Raw genomic sequence first — 21,185 nt, 5'->3', positions numbered from 1 at the left:
ATGAAACATCAGAATAGGACTTCTGAAGTATATATAAATATATATTTATGACAAAAGGGTTAGCAAAAGACATAATCATGTGCTTTAGTAATGAGAATGAATTGTGCAGTATACTATATAATAAATTCAAATTATGTGATAATTAAATTTGCTACCACTCATTGTTGACGTATGAAAATTAATTTACTTCACTTTATCCAATATGTATTTTTTATTGCAGGCGATTATGTAGTCATGACTATTTACTTTGATTTGAGCAGAAGAATGGGTTACTTCACTATTCAGACATATATTCCCTGTATACTAACAGTTGTTTTATCCTGGGTGTCCTTTTGGATTAAAAAAGATGCCACACCAGCAAGAACAGCCTTAGGTAAGATTCTAAACAATTTTTCTCATGTCATTTTGTGTTATTTGAATAAGGGATAAAATATAAAAAAATCTTTCCATTGAAGGGAAATAATTAAAAATAAATTAGATCAATTTTGTAGACTCTGTTCCACATTATTTTTTATATCTGGGTCAACAACAAGAGTTAACTGGCTATATAGTTCCTTAGGATACTTGGAATATACAGATTAAAACAGAAAAAAGATGCATGTATGGAACATCCAAAAGATCCTTGAATGCCTATGGGTTCATTTCTAGATCTGAAATTGCTGTTTATGTGGACTGAGATATATCACTTTACTTACCAGGTTCCCTATTCTCCATTTTGTTCACTTGGGCACATAAGACTAGATGCAAAGCTTTGATGATTAAGGAGTCAATGTTGCCAAAATAATTTTAATAAATAAAAATATTTATTTAATATACTAATGCTAGAAAAGAAATAATAGTCATTATTTTTAAGCATAGCCAGAATGTCAAAGATAAAGCATTGAATATTTGAACACTAGAAATGAGTTTGAACATCTAATACAAAATTTTGTCTTTTCAATTGTAGAATTATCAACATGAGCATTTTATAAATGATGATGAAGATGTCTTTCATATTATGTATATGTGTTTGTGTGTGTGTGTTTATTCTATAAAAACATGTAAGAGAGAAAGAATTGTTCCCCTTAAATTTGATCAAATTACCTTCCCAATACTTTCTATAAGGAATAGGATTTTTATTCATTGATATGTCCTATAAATAGGTTTAATCTAGATTCTTGCATTTGACAGAATATTCCTATATAACTGAAAATATTATCAGATATTTTTTGATATTCAGTTAATGGTAACCAAATACTCATCCAGTGAATTTTTCTCTCAAACTTGAAACAGTTATGCTAATAAGCAATATTCATATGATAAACAATCATATAATTTAATCTGATTTAATCATAGACAAACAAATATACATATATAGAAAGAGAGGCAGCACAGAGAAATGGATGGAGAAATAAGCTCCTTATCAAGAAGATCCAAGTTCAAATTTTCCCTCTGGCACATATTGAGATATCCTGGAAACGTTATTTTAGGGCACCAAGGTGGTGCAGTGAATAGAATCTTGGAGTCAGGAGGACAGGAGTTCAAATTCAGTCTCTGACACTTGACTCTTACTAGCTTTGTGTCCTTGGACAAGTTACTTAACCCTGATTGCCTCACATTCAGGGTCATCTCCAGTTGTCCCGATTCATATCTGACTACTGGACCCAGATGCCCCTGGAATAGCAAGTGAAACTGGTGACTTAGCAAAGCACCCCCCTCATAACAGATACAGTTCATGCACTTGTCATGGTCACCCCCCCAATGTCATGATCCTCTTCAGAATGAAGGAAAAAAAACCCATAAAAAAACAAAAACATACATATATACACACATATAAATCAATTCACAAATCTTAAATTGCTATAAAGGTGCTAGTTGCCATCATCATCATCATCATCACCATCATTATTACCAAGACATTTTTGTTTTGTCTCAATTTGTTTATAAGTAATAAAGTAATTTCCAATAGTTTTCAGTTGAAATTTAAATATTTGAATCATTTAAATATGACTTTCTATAATGTGTTTAGTGAACTGTGATTTTATGATGTCTGTAAATATTCTTGAAGACACTGGACAAAGCTGGTAAACTCCTATAAAGCATGGAAGGAATTTTATAGAGATGAAAGTTGTTGGAAGTGATTCATAGCATGCCATACTTCCCTGAATGTTCATTTAACATTATTTATATTCGCAAATGGGTAATTAGCTGACCCAGAGAATAGACTCCTGGGTCTGCAGGCAGGAAGATTCATAAGTTCAAATCTGGCCTCAAACATTTAATAACTGTGTGACCCTTGGCAAGTAATTTAACTGTTTGCCTCAGTTCTACATCTCTAAAACTAAACTTGAAAAGGAAATGGCAAATTACTCTAACATCCCTGCCAAAACAAAATAAAACCAAACAAACCCCTAAACAGAGTCACAAGGAGTCAGTTACATCTGAAAAATGATATAAAAACTTAACAAATGATCCCAAATTCAAAGTGTAACTCAAATTTGAGAATAATAATTTTTGAAGTAAAAACATACTAGACACTAAACTAAACAAACTAAAGAAAGGTTAAGTGAATTGTCCAAGGTTATAGTGTTAATAAATATCTGAGGTAAAATTTGAACTCAGGTCTTCATAATCCTAAATCCAGCACCCTGTCAAATTTTTATGAGGCAAAAAATGTGAATCTTGATTCCAGAGTCTGAACTACTTTCAAAAAATACACATTCCAACAGAGGGAAATAATATATGTAGAACAGCTCATCTAAGTTAAAAGGAAAGACCCAATGATCGTTGGTATGCAGAAATCAAGGGACCAGAAATAAGAATGAATAAATGTCAAACTTATTACTTAATAATAAAGAGAATGGTTTAGGTAATTGCTACTTTTTAGAATTATTTTTCTGATGAAAAGATAATATAAGACAGAAAAGCCTCCAGTGAATGATCAGAGAGACTTAAAGAAGATTAGGGACCCCAGAAACAAGACTACAAGAAAAGGAAAATTTGTGTAAGAAAACTGAGAAGTAAACATATTTACATGAAGATAAAGTCCCCTGATGAAATTCTTTCAGAACTATACTATGCAAATGGACATCTAAGAGGAAATAAGATTATCATTGTAATGGTATCCATATCTGAAGTCAAATGACAAGATGTCAGCCGCTTTCCATACAAAGTGAAATAGATTAGGGCAAGTATCCTAACATTTCAAGTTGAATTTTTTTTTAAATGGATAAAGATTAATAAAGAAAGAAAAAATGGATAACTATTTTTATTGAATTTTACTGTTTTTCACATTGCCTTTATATATATATATATATATATATATATATATATATATATATATATATATATCTTTTCATTTATTTCTCTCAGCAGTCCTAGGAGGTAGGCAGAGCAGGTGATAGGTAAGATGCTATTATGATGAATAGAACACTTTTGCAATATTCTGACCACCTCTGTGATCTTAGACAAATTTTCTAATTTCTTTGGATCTCACATCTCTTGATCATACTTCCAAGCTTCTTTTCAGTTCAAATTCTATCATCAGTGTATTACAAATTAGCAAAATAGAAGCCTCCAGAGTTTACTTGGCCAAGGATACCTTGCAAATTATGGAATTGAAACTAGAATGTGCCAGATCTTTTGTCTCCTATTCTGTAATTTATTTCATTATACTATCCTGCTTATATACAGGAACTACCAGTACCTCCCTGCCACACCTCCCCCTCACATACACCTTGCCTAAAGGCAATAAATATGTTATATTTTTCACTCCAGTACCCTTAAGGGAATTTGGAGATTTTTAGATTTTCTGTCATTCACTCAGATCCCAACCATTTATGTTTCTTCAATTTAGGGATCTCATACACTTCATTTCTACTTAACAGATTAGTTTTTATGAGAAAATATTTATTTCAAAGATATGGCAATAAAAAATTCCCCCACCCCAACACATGAAAGTATGGTCCTCCCTTACAACATCTCAGTCTCTGGAGAGAAGAGAGGGATTTTTAGGTTCATAGTGGAACTAAGTTACTATATAGCCTAGTCCCACCAAGGTCTAAAGACAACACTCAAACCTAATTCTTGTAACCATGAGGCTTGATTTGGGGTGGGGGAGGTGGCATGGTAGAAAGGATTCTTTTACCTCACTCTACATAGTCCATGGAACCATGATAGGATAAACAGAACCTTCATCTCCTTTGGATTCACTTAGAAAGGGAAAGTTAGACTGTCCCAGATGGGTAGTTTTCAATGACACAACCTGCTTGGTCTATGAAGCTAATTGAAGGAAGCTGTTGCCACTCATGACAAGGGAATGCAAAACTTCTTTTCTCAGAAGCAGTTTCCAGATGTCTGCCACACGAGTACCTTTAAATTAAGTGATCTGAGCATGTACAAAGCAAAAATTTCATTATATTTACAATTGTTCCCCCTCTTTCTTGTTCCAAAGGCCATTTTTTTTCTTTTTTGTGCTTGTACAGCTTTATTTCCTCCTCAAATATACTGTACAGTAATGCAATGAAAAGTGCTTAATCAGAGTACTATGTTTCAGGATTTAATTCAGAATGCAAACTTTGCCTTTTACTACTATTAGTGGATAGAGTGCTGAACTTGGAATCAGGAGAACGCCAAGTTCAAATATGACCTTAGGTATTTATTAGCAATATGATTCACAGCCTTGTTTATCTCAAACCCTCATCTGTAAAATAAGCTAGAGAAAAATATTGCAAATTATTCTAGTATCTTTGAAAAGAAAACTCCAAACGAAGTCTGAATGAAGAACAGGACAGACTAAAAAATGACTGAAAATCTGTGTTGCATCAAATAAATTGACTTTTCTGTACCTTGGTTTTCTATTATATAAAGTTATAGAGTTGGACAAAGAGACCTCTAGGACCTTTTCCAATTAGAAATCTTACTCCTGTTAACTTATTGTTAGTGAAAATCTATAAATCACTGGAATAGGGAGCTGCCATTAAGCAAACCTCTAATAGTGTAGAGGTTCAATATAAAATCTTAGCATTAGGAAATATTAGAGCATTGAGATAACTTGTTTAAAATCATAAAGCCAGCATGTTTAAAAAGTAGGATTTGAGTATATAGCATCTTAATTGTGAAGACTGTTCTCACAAAAAAGGAGGCCACACCATCTCTTCTTCTTTAACTGAAAATTCTTTTGTTTTTGATGTGTCTCCTCTAGTTATATTTCTGTTCCCATATCTTTAGTGACTTTTTCCTAATATTCAAACTCCTTAATTGATTAAAAGAATAAACTTAAAAATGAAATAAAATATCTCCATGCAGGGATCACTACAGTATTGACAATGACAACTCTGAGTACCATAGCACGGAAGTCCTTACCTCGCGTGTCCTATGTTACGGCCATGGATCTATTTGTGACTGTGTGCTTTTTATTTGTCTTCGCGGCTCTGATGGAATATGCTACTCTTAACTATTACTCAAGTTGTAGAAAACCAAATTGTGCCAAGAAGAAAAAGTCGGTATGTTGCCTTTATTAAAACAAAGTCAAATAAATTTTTTCAATGGAAAATATCTGCATGAATTAGTATGCTACATGTGCATTAGTAAATTGTCTAATTAGTGGTTTTATGTGTATAACTATTTTTTGGGGGGTGGAAAGATGAATATACTTTTCTAATGGGATATGAGTTAAATGGGTTAAATTATGAAAGAGTTGAGCTTTAGAAAATAAGAATGACATTCTAATATTTTTCTCTTTTGTTCTAGCTAATGAACTCTGAGGCAACTGAATGGGTCCATGAAAGAATACGCACACACACTCACAGCGTATGTATTGCCCCCGACTATGTCAATAACTCCTGAAAATCTCTGTTTAAATAAGCTTTCACTTGAAAATAAGCTATCTATAAGCCATCTGTTCCTAATTGACACACCTCTTCAATTTATCACTTTAGAAGTGCAATAAATATCTTGCCAATCTGTATACTTGACATGATTACCAAAATTGCTGTTCAGTTTCCCAATTAGTAATTTTCAAATCTTTTCATGGGGAGTCTCAATGAGGTGCCATCTTTTTTTAATGCATTTATTTTTAATGAGAATGGTATCTGATTTAAAGAATAACTCATTTCTACTCCAGTAGAAAATCACAGTAAGAAAATATAGATTTTTGACAGCATTTTATTTACTAAATAGTCACATGGCAGGATGTAGAATACTTTAAAGCAGCTACAAAACCAGAATGAATCACTTTGGATTTAAGGAAAATAGAAAAATATTAACTAACTTAAGCAAAGAAATGGTCATTTTTAGCACTTAGGACAGCAACTCGTAAAAGTAAATGCTTTTTTGATTGATTTACCTGCAGGGAAAGGGCGGAAATTAATATAAAAACAGAAAAGAGGCAAATTATATTTTTGGTATAGAAGTAATACAGCTACAAAAAAGTCAATTATCCCTTGAGTAAAGAGAATAGAAAATCTTTTATGAGGAGAAGACAAAACAGAGGGGAAATATAGTGCCCCAGGAAAAAGAATAAAATGAAGTAATTCAAGATCAAAGGGTGTCTTTCAAATGGATGAGAGACAAACACACAATGAGACAACTCAAGGAAATAGTTTATATTTTTAACAAAAAACAATCCAAGAATTTTCAAACTGAAAAAGTTTATGGTGATAACTATACTCCTGTTCTAAAAGATACTCCATCTTATGCCATTTTCAATCATTGTTACCACACTAAAATGAAGTAGTGAGGTGAAACAGTTCAAAGTACAAGGGTAAATGTAGAGGCAGCCTTACATCAGAGGAACTGAAAGAAGAATAACTCAGGATGTGACTACTGGATCAAGTCAATGAACTATTAGTTCCTTGGAAGCAGCTAACAGCCTCCTTAGGAAATATTTTGAGATATTACAGAACAGTTGGAATAAATCATTTGTAATCTCTACTCAAGGTTAGAAAACTAGGCAACCTTCCATTTGCAAATTGAATCCATATTCATTTGAAGTTTCAGTTTCCTGAGATATGCCTAGCTGAGATATTGAAGCAGCTATAATCCATATAACTTGATTAATCATAAAGTAAGCTTTTCTGGTGTACAAATGCATATATGTGTGTATGTATATTATTGCATTTGTAAAAAGTAATTTTACTTAACTCTAGATCTCCTGAAAGTAATAATTGTAACTTATGGAATATATGTAGAATTTTTAAATCTCAAAGTTTTAATTTGATACAAAACTAAAAATAAAAGAACTGGTAAACATTTAAGTTGTACATCCTAAATCACAGGGTCAAAGTATCAGTACTTGACGGAACCACAGAGATCATCTAGCCTATTATCAAACTCATGGACTTAAGAAAATTTGACTTAGTTTTTGTCTTTGTTGTTATTTTAATGGAATATGTACTTGTAAGCCATAAAATACAATTCATACACATGTATGTGGATAACATTTGCACATATATATGTGTATATGTATATGTATTATATGTTTGTATATTAAATTTTTATAATTCATGATAACCATAAGAAGCACCAGAAACTGGCATATATGGGTTCTTGCTAGAATTCACCTTCCATTAGTACCCATATAGTACTCCTAGATCCACCAGTCAAAATATTTTCCTGGACAAATTTTGGACCTTTAGAAATCTTGATCAAGACCCAACCATCCTCTTCATTTGATTTCAATATAGTGTTCCCTTTTATCTTCATCTAGGGACTTAAAATCCACTATCAAATAAGTCAAAGAATATGATTATTCTTCAATAAACTTAATTCAAGTGCCTCCTATTTTCTGATCATTTCAAATTTATCCCATATATATATGTATATATATATACATATATATATATACTTCATTTGTACTTAGTTGTTTTTATGTTAAAATGAAAAATAATATTAAAAGAAAGTAAAATAAAGAAATTTTTCTTGATATTCTCTAAGTATCTTTGAAAATCAGCCAGATATACCCTATTGTTAGGTGAACAACTACTAAATCTCAGTTGCCCGTACCAAATTTTTCATAAATTAAGCAAATTAGAGTTATATCCTCATGGGCAAAAATGCATTGGGATATCAGAGTGGGTAAAACAACAAGGTTGTGACTGGAAATCTCAGCTTCCAGAAATATTACATCTTTTTTTTCAGGAAAGGCAATATTATTCATGAGGGATACTGGTAAGTTGATATAAGCATATTATTTCTTGGTGACAATGAAAGCCCTACTTTTCTAACTCTATTGTAAGAGAACCCATCTTGTTTTATTCAATTCTTCATAGGCAAAAATGGATGAAAGATGATTATATAGTCCTGTGCCATCAATTCAATAGCATCTAGGACCAAAAAAAATTAAAACAATTGTTTTGGGGTCATTTTTGAGTGTCTTCTCCAGGGAGTTTATGGATTCAAAAGTCAAATAGTCCTTTAATCTGGATGTCTATTAGTAGCAGTCCTCATAAACAGAGATGACCAAAAACACAGGCCCCCAGGACCATAAAAGTTCAAGGAGAACTAACTAGACAATCTTCTTTAAGTCTTCTATGATTAAAGCTTATTCAAATATCAACTCAAAAGAGAAAGGTTTAGCATTAATTTAATAGAGGCCATTAAAATTTAGAGACAAAGAATAAGCATTTTCCGAAATTGAAAGAGCCCAATAAGTCGTTGACCTTCCTAGACTGTGGGGAAGCAAGTATCAATGCTTGTTACTGAAGACATCAGATATCATCTGAGTTTTCCCTATTTAATGTATCTCTAAAAGCTCAATTGAATAGTCCCCACTTAAAATAAATGGCTACTTTAGTTATTGAATGGATGCTGATTCCAAAGAATCCATAATATCCAAGATCACATTATATTCCTCCTGATCATACACAAAACTGAGAAGTAGAAAGGGAATATTTCTCCTGTCTCTAGAAGATTCCTTCCTTAAGTGATTTTGTACTCAAGTCCCCAAAAGAAAATGGGATAGCCCTATGAAGACATTGAAGGTTCACTAAATGACCATACATAGCAGTCCACTATAACTCTCCCCACTACACACACACACACACACACACACACACACACACACACACACACACATATATATATATATATATACATAATTTTTACATAAAAGTAACTTGAGCATATGACCTCTATTTTCTATAGTTAAAATACCCTGAGCACTGGTAGAATCTTGGATTTCATACTAGAAGAACTCATTTCAAAAACCCTCATGTCTTGACACAGACTTGTGTTCTGTGCAAAACAGGTGGGGTGGCAGACCAACCAAGTATAACTGGAAAAAAATTCAGTTTAAGTGCCTCTTTTCAGGAATGTCCCATGTTTTGGTGGGGAAGAATGACCTTACTATCCCACTCTCAAGAACAATTTTACTAAAAGTTTTGTTTCAAATATGAATAAAAAGCAAAACTGTTATATATATATATATATAACAAAATTATTGGTAAAATCATATATATTATGTATAAAGTCTTCTTATCAACCCCATATCTAATAAAGTCACTTCTGAAGTTAATAAAGAAGTAAATATTTTCCTGTTGTACCCACCTAACAGAGGGACTGTTAAAGTCTGTTGACATTGAAAGTTAGAGATAATTCTACCCCAAAAGCAACATCTAACTATACCTAAGAAAGGTTGATTCTAGGTATGGGGAATCCTAGGGCGGAAGCTTAAATCCAGTACACCAAACTTTCAACTAAAGCAGTGCTATTAGTGTATAGCCACATTGAACAATAATGTATTTAAATTAATCATCCATGTTACAATACTAATAAAAGTCCTACTACTCTCATACCTCCTCATACTAAAAGAAACTTGTTTTTGCAAATAGTTTTAAGGTGGAAGGGGAGGGAAGGGATTAAAGAATAAATTTGAGACTCCTTTAACACTTACTTTAATACTCCTTCAGAATATCACCTTTCCTCTTGTTTTATACTGATCAATTCCACAGAGTTCAAAACAACCTTAAGAGAGAGAACTGAGGAACTGAGTGAAATTAAAGTATATATCTCCCTCCCTTCCTTCCTCCCTCCCTTCCTTCCTTGCTTACTTCTTTTCACTGAAACCTGGCAATTTTTCACAGGATCTTCCAGTTCCAAATCACTCTAGTGGTCTCAGGTCAACCCTACTTGATCATTGTTTGGGCCCAAAAAGAGTCTTCCTCTCCCAGATTGACTTCAATTTGGCCATGCAAAACAAAGGGAATTTTTTGTTTCATTTATTTCTTCTCTGCCTTAATCACAGAATGGGAATTGCCTCAGTTGCTTCAAATTGAGAATTGATAAAGACCTTAGCTTAAAAAGATCAAGATCTGGGGCAGCTAGGTGGTGCAGTGTATAGAGAACCCTGGAGTCAGGAGGATCTGAGTTCAAATCCAGCCTCAGATACTTAACAATACTTAACCTAGCTGTGTGACCTTGGGCCAAATCACTTAATCCTATTGCCTTAAATAAATAAAATTTTTTTTAAAATGTCCAGATCTTATACTGCATCCCAGGTGACCTCCAATTGTCCTGATTCATATCTGGCCATTGCACCCAGATGGCTCCAGAGGAAAAAGTGAGGTTGGTGACTTTTCACAGAGCTCCTTCACTTAAATCCCATTCACTGGTATATTATAGCTGATATGATTCTCTTCAAGAACAAAGGACAGTAGTGCAGTGTAGAGAGCACCAGCCATGGAATCAGTAATATCTAAGTTCAAATCTGTCTTCAGACACTTGATACTGGTTGCGTGACCTTGGGCAAGTCATTTAACCTCATTCCTTTGCAAAAAAAAAAAAGAGAACAAAGGACAAAAATTTCTTTTTTCTTCTTACCTCTTCACCTAGGTAAACAAATCCATTTTTAATCTTTAAATTTCTATCTCATCTCCCTCTGCCTCCAATTGTTTAAATTTTAAATACAACTTATGTTTTATTTTGTCCTGCTTTTGGAAATGTAACTTTTCTGTAGATGACATTAATTTCCAAAAAATACTTCTAATATTTTTAGGAGAACTTTCTCTTAATATATAACTTAATAACTCCAGAGGATTAATGGATCTAAGAACCAAAATGTTGAGAAGCAGGACTAATGGCTAGATAGTTCACCTAGGAGTCAGAGAGACTGAGATTCAAGTCACATCTTGAATATATTTTGAATGAGTGACAGTAAACCTTAGCTTCTTATTATGGCTGAAGAGTCTCTGATAATTGTTGATAGAAGACTTCTTAGTTGGGAATTCTAATGTCAATGAAATAATTTTTCTGTTTAGTCATTCAATCATGTCTGTCTCTTTGTGAGCCCACTGATCATACCAGGTCCTTCTATCCTCTATTACTACTCAAAGTCTTTCCAAGTTCAAATTCATTGTTTTCATGACACTATCTATCCATCCATCTCATTCTCTGCTGTCCCCATTTTTCCTTTTGCCTTCAAGTTTTCCCAACATCAGGGTATTTTCCAATTAGTCCTGTGTTATCATTTTGTGATCAAAGTATTTCAGCTTCATCTTCAGTTTTTGACTTTTAACAAATAGTTTGAGATAATTACTTTAAGTTTTGACTGATTTGATTACTTGCTGTCCAAGGGACTCTAAAAAGTTTTCTCTACCACCAAAATTCAAAATTATGAATTCTGTGTCATTCAGTTTTCTTTACAGTCAACTTTCACAGGTAGACATTACTACTGGGGGAAAAAAATAACTTATTTTTGACTATACAGACCTTTGTAGACAAGGTGATCTATCTGATTTTTTGTATGCTCTTCATATTTGCCCTAACTTTCCTTTCAAGGAGCAAATATGTCTATAATTTTATGACTACAGTCACAATCTTCAGTGATCTTTGAGCCCAAGAAAATAAAATCTGATACTGCTTCCATTTCTTTTCCCTCTATTTGCCAGAAGGTGGTTCCAAATGAGTCCTATTTTTTCACTATGTGATCAAAGTATTTCAGTGTCATCTTCAGTTGCCTTCTTGGCCTGCATATGTTTCTCAGGAGAAACAAAAAAATGATCTTATATTCCAATCTCACTGGGAACTTGCCACATTTTGTTGTGATCCATATAATGTAGCCAAAGAAGCTGAAGCAGATTTTTTTTTTTCTGGAACTCCATGATGATCCAGCAAAATGCTAGCAATTTGTTCTCTAGTTTCTACCTCTTTAAAAACCAGCTTGCTTTTATGGTACTTCTTGGTTCACATACTGCTGAAGTCTAGTTTACAGAATCTTAAGCATAATTTTATAGGCATGTAAAACAAGAGCAATTGTTTGGTTATGTGAACATTCTTTAACATTGCCCTTCTTTAGGATTGGAATATAAACTACTTTTTTTACAATCCAATTGCCAATGTTTAGTTTTCCAAATTTACTAGCATATTGAGTGCAGCATTTTCACAGGACTACTTTCAGGATTTTAAATAACTTAGCTGAAATTCCATCACCTCCACTAGCCTTATTGTTAGCAATGCTTCCTAAGAATATCTGGCTCTAGATCAATAACCATAACAGATAGGTTAACAGTGGTGTTAAGATCTATCTGTTCTTATAGTTCTTCTGCATTTTCTTGCCATCTTTCCCCTAATCTATTCTACTGTCAAGTCTCCACCATTTTTGTCTTTTATCTTACCTATTTTTGCATGAAATATTCCCTCAATATCTCTCATTTTCTTGACAAAATCTTGTCTTTCCTATTCTACTGATTCCTTCTATTTCCATTATTCACTAATAAAACTTTCTTTTCTCTCCTTGCTATTCTCTGGAAGTTGTATATAATCAGTTGGGTATATCTTTCCCTTTATCTTTTGTCTTTTTTTTTCTTCTTCCCTTATATATGTGCAAAGTCTCATAAAACAGCTTTTTGTTTTCTTATTATTTTTTCTTTGGAATTTTTTTGTATTTGCCTCCTGTACAATTTTGTGAACTTTTGCCCATAGTTCTTCAAGAACTCTATGAAATCTATTTTTTTAAATATATTCACCATCTCCACTTCATATTCATAAGGGTTTTAGTTCCTATCTATACCATCTGATGGTTTTCCCCTACTTTCTTCAATTTAAATGTGAATTTTGCAATAAGAAAGTTATGACCTGAATCTTACCTAGTTCCTGGATCACTGGTTTGGCATGATGGTGGGACTTGCATATTTCAGTGTAACTGTGTGCTATGCTATGTAGAATTACTCAAGACAAGTCATAGTAGTGAATTCTGACAAAAGATGATTCACTGGAGAAAAAAATATGAAACCACTTTTATTCCCTTTGCCAAGATAATCCCATGAATAGTATTAAAATGATTTTTAAAAATTATCTTTGGAGGATGAACCTCTTCCTCAAAAGGTATTGAGGAGCAGTGGGCAAAGACAGTACAAAGATCCAGTACAAATGAAGTGTGGAATTAAAAATCAAATGGAAATTCACCTATGAATGTGTCTGATGATGAAAGGAAAGTCCAATGTGGTAAAGATCAATATTTCACAGGGATATGGAAGGGAAGAACTATGAACCAAGTTAAACTGTATGTGGTCAAACAGGAGATGAAAGATTAAATATCAACAACATGGATGTCAGTGAACTTGAATGGATGGGAATTAGGGAATGTTATTTAGGTGATCATTACATATACTACTGTCACCAAAAATCTATTAGAAGAAAATGAATTCACCCTCATAGTCAATAAAAGGTTGAAACAAAAAAGAAGTACTGAAATATACTTTCAAAAATGACATGATATCCACTCAAATCCAAGGCTCAAATCCACCAAATCCAGTGTTTCAACATTATGGTAATATACTGCTAATCATTCTTCAGTATCAAAGAGGACCATGCCAACCAACCAAGTGATTGGTGGAGTGACTTACATAATAATGTTTATTATAATAAGGACTGTGTAACATATCCTTCTCACTTGTTTTTACAAGAACTGTTTCACCTCATGGCCTGATTAATAGGAACAGAACATTTGTTGATGGTCTGACTGCTGTAAGAGTCTCTTGGTCTTGAATTGTTTGTCTTCCTCCCATATCAGCAAGGCTTATTCACTATTAGTGCCAGGCAAACACCAGCCTGATTGTGATAAAATGTGACAACCTGATACATCCTAACCTGCCTCTCAATGGATTTATTATTAGTATGACCTTTCCTCCCAAATCTTCCGCCTTTGAGCTTCTCATCAGTTTGATAGCTTCAACATTAGGACAATGTCAACTTGCCACTCCTAGATATATGCTGTTCTTCACTATTAGTATACTCCTCAGAACTCAAGTTACAGGACAAAAGTAAAACCTCTATGTTTTCCAAGGTAGTCTGGGTGAGGGTACACAGGAGGGTACTGAATATGAAGGTATAACATAACATAAAGATGGAGTCAATGGGTGAGAAAAAATGTTCTGGAAGAAAGAAAAAGGTGAGGTAGGATGGGGTAAGTTATTTCACATAAAAGAGGTAAGAGAGAGCTTTTGCAATGATGGGGAAGAGGGAGAGGGTGAAGAGGAGTAAGTGAGCCTTTACTCTTATCATAAGTGGCTCACAAATGAAATAACAGACACACTCAATTGGGTATAGAAATCTATCTTACCTAAAGGAAAATAGGAAAGGAAAAAGAAGGGATAAAGGGAATGGGGGAAGGACGGGGGGGTATAGGTGATAGAAGAGAGGGAAGTTTGTGGGAGAGAGTAGTCATATACAACACACTTTTGAGGAAGAACAGGATAAAACAAGAGAGAGAATAGAATTTATGGAGGTGAGGGGGAATAGGATGGAGGAAAATACTGAATCAATAGTAACTGAGAAAAAAGAAGTGATTTCTTTGATGGATTTATGATTAAAAAAAGATGATGGTATCTGAATATAGACTCAAGCACACTCTTTTTTTCCCATTTTATTTTTCTTGAGTTGTGTGTGTGTTTGTGTGTGTGTGTGTGTGTGTGTGTGTGTGTGTGTGTGTGTGTGTATGGAGGGAATTATGTTTACTTTTACTACATGACAATTGTAATAATGTGTTTCATGGCTACACATATTTAACCTACACCAAATATCTTAACTGGCTTGCTCATTAGGAGGAGTGGAATGGGAGGAAGGAAGAGAATTTGGAACTCAAATTTTGGAAGTAAATATTGAGACTTGCTTTTGTATGTAACTGGAGTTAAAAAAAAATGTAAAAAGAAGAAAAAAGAAATAACACCCTATCACATTCATCAAAAGGGATTGGGCTACTAAAGTATTACAAGATAAATAGAAAAACATACAAGTTTGGCCTTGGAGTATAAAATGAAGCAGGACAGAAGCTAATATAATTTTGTCAAGATAAGTTACTGATCATAGCAAAAGCTTTTTCAAATTACCCAAAAAGTAGTTGGACATCACCAGATGCTCAAAACTGAAACAAAATCAAAGGCCCTGACCAAAAACATAGAAAAAATAGAAAAAAAAATTAAATGAAGGACTCCAATTCCCTGTGAAAAAATCTAAATGACCTCTCACCCTACTTCTGTCTTGTTCCAGGCAAGAAAATTCTTAACATTATACTTTCTGAGTCTTTAAGTATTTTTTTTCTGCATGGTATGTGCCTAAGCTTTTCAGTTAAATCAGCCCCATATAAACCATATCACATAGTTTTAATGTAAGGAAAACGTTAAAATATGATTTCATTAGTTCTTGTTTATTATGGCAAATAAAAATTAAAAGCCATTTTAATGGCTCAGTAAAAGTCAGTTTAATATTTATTTTCTAACTTATTAATTATCAAATTTGAAGTATTAGCTTGACTAGAACATTAAAAAATTCATTACAAAGTCAGTTTTCAATTTTTGGAATGCTTTTTTCCATTTGTTGATAATATGAGTCTTTTGTTTCTTCCTACTATTTGTTTTTCACTTTAGGTAATGGATAGGCAGGTAAAATAAGGAACTCAAGTCCTTTTCAGTTCTTCAGTCATTGAACTTACAATAGTACTATGCCAAAAAGTTGTTGTCTTTTAATGGTTGACCATGACTGATAATAGAAATTTAACAATATTTTTTCAGGGATACTTTGAAGGACGTTTAATAGGCTTAACAAACATTTGCTTAGAATTTTATCACTGTCATATAAAAATACCTTTCTCAATCTATTTATAACAAATTGAGGAAGAAACATCAGATAAATATATTTCATTTCACATCAGCTATCATGGAAATATTTTGTAATGATGTAGCATGTACTTCTCAACAAATATTTTTGAGCAAATTCAGAAAAAAGACATTGCTCTAAAAGAATTAATAGTTATAACCTTACTAGAGAAATTGTCACTAATATATATGTCACTGAGATGCATATGTATATAAATGTGTGTGTATTTCCACTCACATACCATAATCCTTTTTATAAGAAAGATTTGTATTTTAACAATATTTGTTCTCTACATTGTTACTGGCCTTTATGTTGCTTTTTTTAGTATTTTCTTTATCTTTGTAGATGGATGGATGCTTTCTTTATTATATATCACTTCATAGCAATCTTCTCATCTTATTCAGAATTCTTCATATTTGTTCTTTATTATAGCATAATAATATCCTATTATAATCTCATACTAACATTTAATTCATTTCCCAACTGTTGGGTATATATATTATAATTCTAGCTTTATTTTTATTGAAAAACCTTTTTTGTTTTTATGAATTACTACGGAATTATTGAAATGTATTAGTCACCTAGCTGTGGGCAAGTAACTTAAGCCAAAGAATACTTAAATGTATTAGTTATTTCATTGCATCAGTACTTAGAAGTAAGATCTCTGATCAAAGGGTATGTAAAATTTAGTAATATTTTTCATGATTCCAAAGTGTTTTTTAAATGAATTGGGCCAGTTCACATTCCACCAGCATTGAATTTTCATTAACAATCTAAAACTTATTGACATGTTGACAATGAGAAAGCAAAGTTGATAATAACAGATATTACTTCTTCACTGAATAACTTCTCCAAGTTTTTGGTTCAAATTTCTATGTTTAGTTTTAACTTTTTTTGATCATATATGATTATTCAGAAATTGAGATTCTTACTTTTATGCTCTTTACCTATTGTTTTATTTTATTCTTACATTTTTATTAGAAGATATTTAAGTTCTAGTAATAATAACATTCATTGGTCAGTTATGAACCATTGTGTGGTGAATTAATTCAATTCAATAAACAATTATTATGTGCCTATTCTTGCTAGACTCTTGCAAGTCATTGGTAAGACAAATACAAAAACAGACCTTACCCTCAAGGAGCTTATGTTCTAATGATAGCCATCTTTCTCTTCCAAAGTACATCAAAAATATTGTCCCATTGTTTTCATTTTTCTTCAAAAGTATTTAATACCTTGTTCAGATCTTGTAAATACAAACTTATATAAATTGGCCCATACATATGCCTGTCAGACATTCTCGGATTTCTGACAGTTGAATATTTTCATTATGTCATTTGACTTGCTTTTTGTTTTGTTTTATTTTTAATGCCATTGGGATGCATAGAATTTCTAAAAATCCAGGTACTTAAAAGAAATTCAGAGCCCACATCAAATTAGAAAAATAAATGAGTTGTGAGTTCATACTTTAAGGGATCTCTGTAGACATTTTAAAAAAGAATGTGAATACCTGAATTCATTGCAGAGGGAAGCCTACTGACATCATTCAGCAACCATTGAGAAACTTTGTCTTACAGAGTTATCTAGGAGTTCTGGGATCTTAATAAATTCTGAGAATCATAGAGTCAATATGATATAGAGGAGAGACTTGAAGCCAAGTCTTCCTGACTTCTATGTAATTTTTATCCTCTATGCTATACTATTTGTCTATCATAAGCACATAACAATCCCCTGGACATGAAAGATTTAGGTATTGTCCTAATGCTTTCCAAACATCTGATTAATCAAGAACATATGTCCACAATGTATAAATATGCAGGTTTCCATGTTCAAACTATCTCTCTGGTCATTCTATAACATAAGCATAGATTACTTAATTCACCTAATGTTTGCACTGCTTCTAATGCTGACTTTTTTTGGTATCAATTGTTTCTAGAACTATTCTGTCCTGGATATGAGGCCACCTCCTACAGTGATCCCTCTGAATAATTCCATGTATTGGCAGGAATTTGAAGATACTTGTGTCTATGAGTGTCTGGATGGCAAAGACTGTCAAAGCTTCTTCTGCTGCTATGAAGAGTGTAAATCAGGCTCATGGCGGAAAGGACGGATTCACATAGATATCTCAGAGCTGGACTCATATTCTCGAGTCTTTTTCCCAACTTCTTTCCTGCTCTTTAACCTGGTCTACTGGGTTGGATACCTCTATCTTTAAATATAACCAGTAGTGGTGAAGATTGAAAGGTTTTCATACTTTTTTCCTTTCTTCAACATTGGCAAATATTCAGTAGCAAAGGAGGACTATGGTCAGTTTCATTCCTAATTAAAAAGAACTCATTATCTATAATTATTATTACAAGACCTCACTAAGATGTATGTGCCTGGGGGGTATATGTGTGTGGGTAATATCTAGTTGCTTTTCAATATGCAGTTTTCACTAAATTTCACTTAGTTTGGCGATATTTAAAAAGGATTTTTAGAGATTGGGATAGCTGTTGATTCAGTTCACCACAAAAATCTATAAAACCTGCAGGCAGATGCATTGTAGTTTCCTCCACAGTTTCCTTATCTATCTTTTCTCTTTCCAATTCTAAGTACTAGTTCCCACTAGTGCTGAGTCACATTTCTGGGTTAGGAATATTTGAAAATCTGAAAAGACCAACTCTGTAGTTTGATCTTCATTGTGAGTTGCAGTATGATAGGGGACCCAGGATTTCTCTTTGTAACTATTGCAAAAAGTCAATCAAGTTTCTGTAATCTTAATAGTTGTTCAGTAATCATGAAATGTCAAGTAAGTGGCAAAGCAAGGAAGGATATATGTATGTCAGTGAGTGTGTGTGTCTTTGTATTTGTGTGTGTTTGTTTGTCTGCTCTGTTGCACATCAGTCATAGATATTATTTTGAGAAGGAAAAAAAGTATGATTTTCGAAATCCTTCATCTGTTGAAATCTAAGAAATAGATAATACAAGTATTATTAAAATGTATTTTAGGGGCAATTAGGTGGCACAGTGGATAGAGCACCAGCCCTGGAATCAGGAGTACCTGAGCTTAAATCTAGCCTCAGACACTTAATAATTACCTAGCTGTGTGACCTTGGGCGAGTCACTTAACCCTATTGCCTTGCCAAAAAAAACAAAAGATATGTATTTATTTTTCCTTTTTGAACCAAAGGAAGACCAGATCACCATAAAGGCAAAGAGCAGAAGATTGTAGTTAACAAGTTTCTTTGAAATTAGCCTAGTGTTCCATGGAGCAAAGGATTGCTCATTTGTTATCACAAAGTACCTTCTTCATCTTGCTAAAACAGGGTACACACCATACACACATCCCTTTCAAATTTTATTTTACAGTGGGTGAGAAATGAGGCTTCCATCTCCAAAATATGCTCAATCATTAATGAATATTACTTAAATTAAAACTAGTACCAATTCAAAAAGCAAAACAAAAATAAAGATGTGTAGTTGATAAAAATCAAACTATATATTCTTTGGCTAAGAAAAAGAATTTTATATTTTTTAAATAGTCAAGAAACAACATCCCAAAGAGAACTCTAACATTTATAAGTACTTTGAACAAGATGAACTCAACTTTATTTTGCATTTTTATCTGACTTTGTTTCTGACTACCAGTATTTCTTAAGACATTTATCAAATGCTCTCCCTTTTAAAGTGAAATTCTTGTCATTTGGTAATGATTTCCTAAATAAAACAGAGTATTTCAAAAACACTGTGGACCTTCACATTACAAATGAATTAAAATGAGAGTAAAAGCATAAGATATTAAAAAAAAACGGACATAGTCCCTACTGCAGAACTTGGATAAGGAAGGAAGTAAATGTCAAAAGAATAAATTTTATAAGTAAAATAGAAAGGGTGGCACAGACCAGAAGAAATAAAATGTCTGGGCTGGTAAAAGTGTGATTTTTATTTGCATGGAAATTTAAAAACATCAAAGATATTCCTAGTAAAATGAAAAATGAGTATTTAGATAAAGCATGATTGTTTTTCAGGGACTGGTTAACTATTTGAAGAATTTTTAGTAAAATAAATTGTTTTTTCCTTTTTCCAGTTTCTTCTTTTATAAAGGTTTTCTAGCTGTCTGTGAGCAAAGCATAGGATTTGTAACTTGCTTGGTATTCTAACAAAAAGTTGGTGAAAAGTAGACTGAATATATTGAATTAAGTAAAGTGTATTCATTATCTGTAAATTTCTATATATTATCCCCCCAGTCCTGGAACCTAGAATTGCAGAGAGATAGTTCTGCATACAACAGTGTTAATTTAATTTCAGGGTATTATGATTTGCTTTATTATATTAACATAGACTTTCATAAAGTAAGTGATTCCTGCTCACCAACTGGTCAAGACACAATTTATAACTATAATGATAAGAGACATACCAAGCACAGTCTAATAGAAAAGGAATTTTGTGTTGGTAGGATTTCCAGTTGAAGTTCCCCAAGGTGGGGAAAAAAATCCACTTGACAACTCTTTAACCTAGAAATAAGGAAATCTTTCCCAGTCTTCTACCGCATCCCCAAAATGGTTTGAATAATGACCAATTTTCAAAATATGAAGCAGTTTTATGAAACACTGTAATAAGATGAAAATGAAGAGGAAGGGATGTCAGTGGGAAATAATTAGATGAGATAATGTATATTCATGATAACTTTACATAGTACTGCCAGTTGATCTAAGTTCCAGAAAACAAAAACATAATAATCCCTTGTTTTCTAGGAAATGCTAAAGAATTCTTAGGTTTTCAATAGATGAGTAAATTGTAAGACTATATCATACACATTTGCTTCTTCTGACCTCTTCACTTTTTGTTTTCAGCTTTTCAGTGTTGTAAGCATCTAAATTTCCTCAGTACCTTCAAGTCTCTCCCTTTTGATAAACCATAAATAAATAAATATATTACTTTTGCCTCTGTTTTCTAAGAGCATGAACAGATCTTAATCAGTTAAAACATTTTTTTCTTCCATAGAACAATGAGACTCCAGACCAAAACACAGTGCTAATATAAATGAATATTATTTATATGAATGCTCATCTCTCTTGCAAAACATAATTCCAGTCACAGTTACCAGTCTCTAGTCTAGACAAAATGGTTCTTAC

The 21,185-nt window shown here is 32.7% G+C and overlaps 1 protein-coding gene across 1 annotated transcript in view; it reads left to right on the top strand.

Annotated features, from left to right (window-relative positions):
• The window catches only part of GABRG3 (gamma-aminobutyric acid type A receptor subunit gamma3), an 885,739-nt gene extending 867,456 nt beyond the window's left edge, over positions 1-18,283 (top strand). Inside the window, exons 7-10 of the mRNA XM_074231952.1 lie at positions 221-373; positions 5,287-5,483; positions 5,731-5,790; positions 18,005-18,283. Of these exons, the coding sequence (XP_074088053.1) occupies positions 221-373; positions 5,287-5,483; positions 5,731-5,790; positions 18,005-18,283 (689 nt within the window). The remainder of the gene's footprint in view (positions 1-220; positions 374-5,286; positions 5,484-5,730; positions 5,791-18,004) is intronic.
• Positions 18,284-21,185: the final 2,902 nt, after the last annotated feature.

Source organism: Macrotis lagotis, chromosome 1 (genome assembly GCF_037893015.1).
Source record: "Macrotis lagotis isolate mMagLag1 chromosome 1, bilby.v1.9.chrom.fasta, whole genome shotgun sequence".
NCBI lineage: Eukaryota > Metazoa > Chordata > Mammalia > Peramelemorphia > Peramelidae > Macrotis > Macrotis lagotis.
This window is presented reverse-complemented; position numbering and strand designations above follow the sequence as displayed.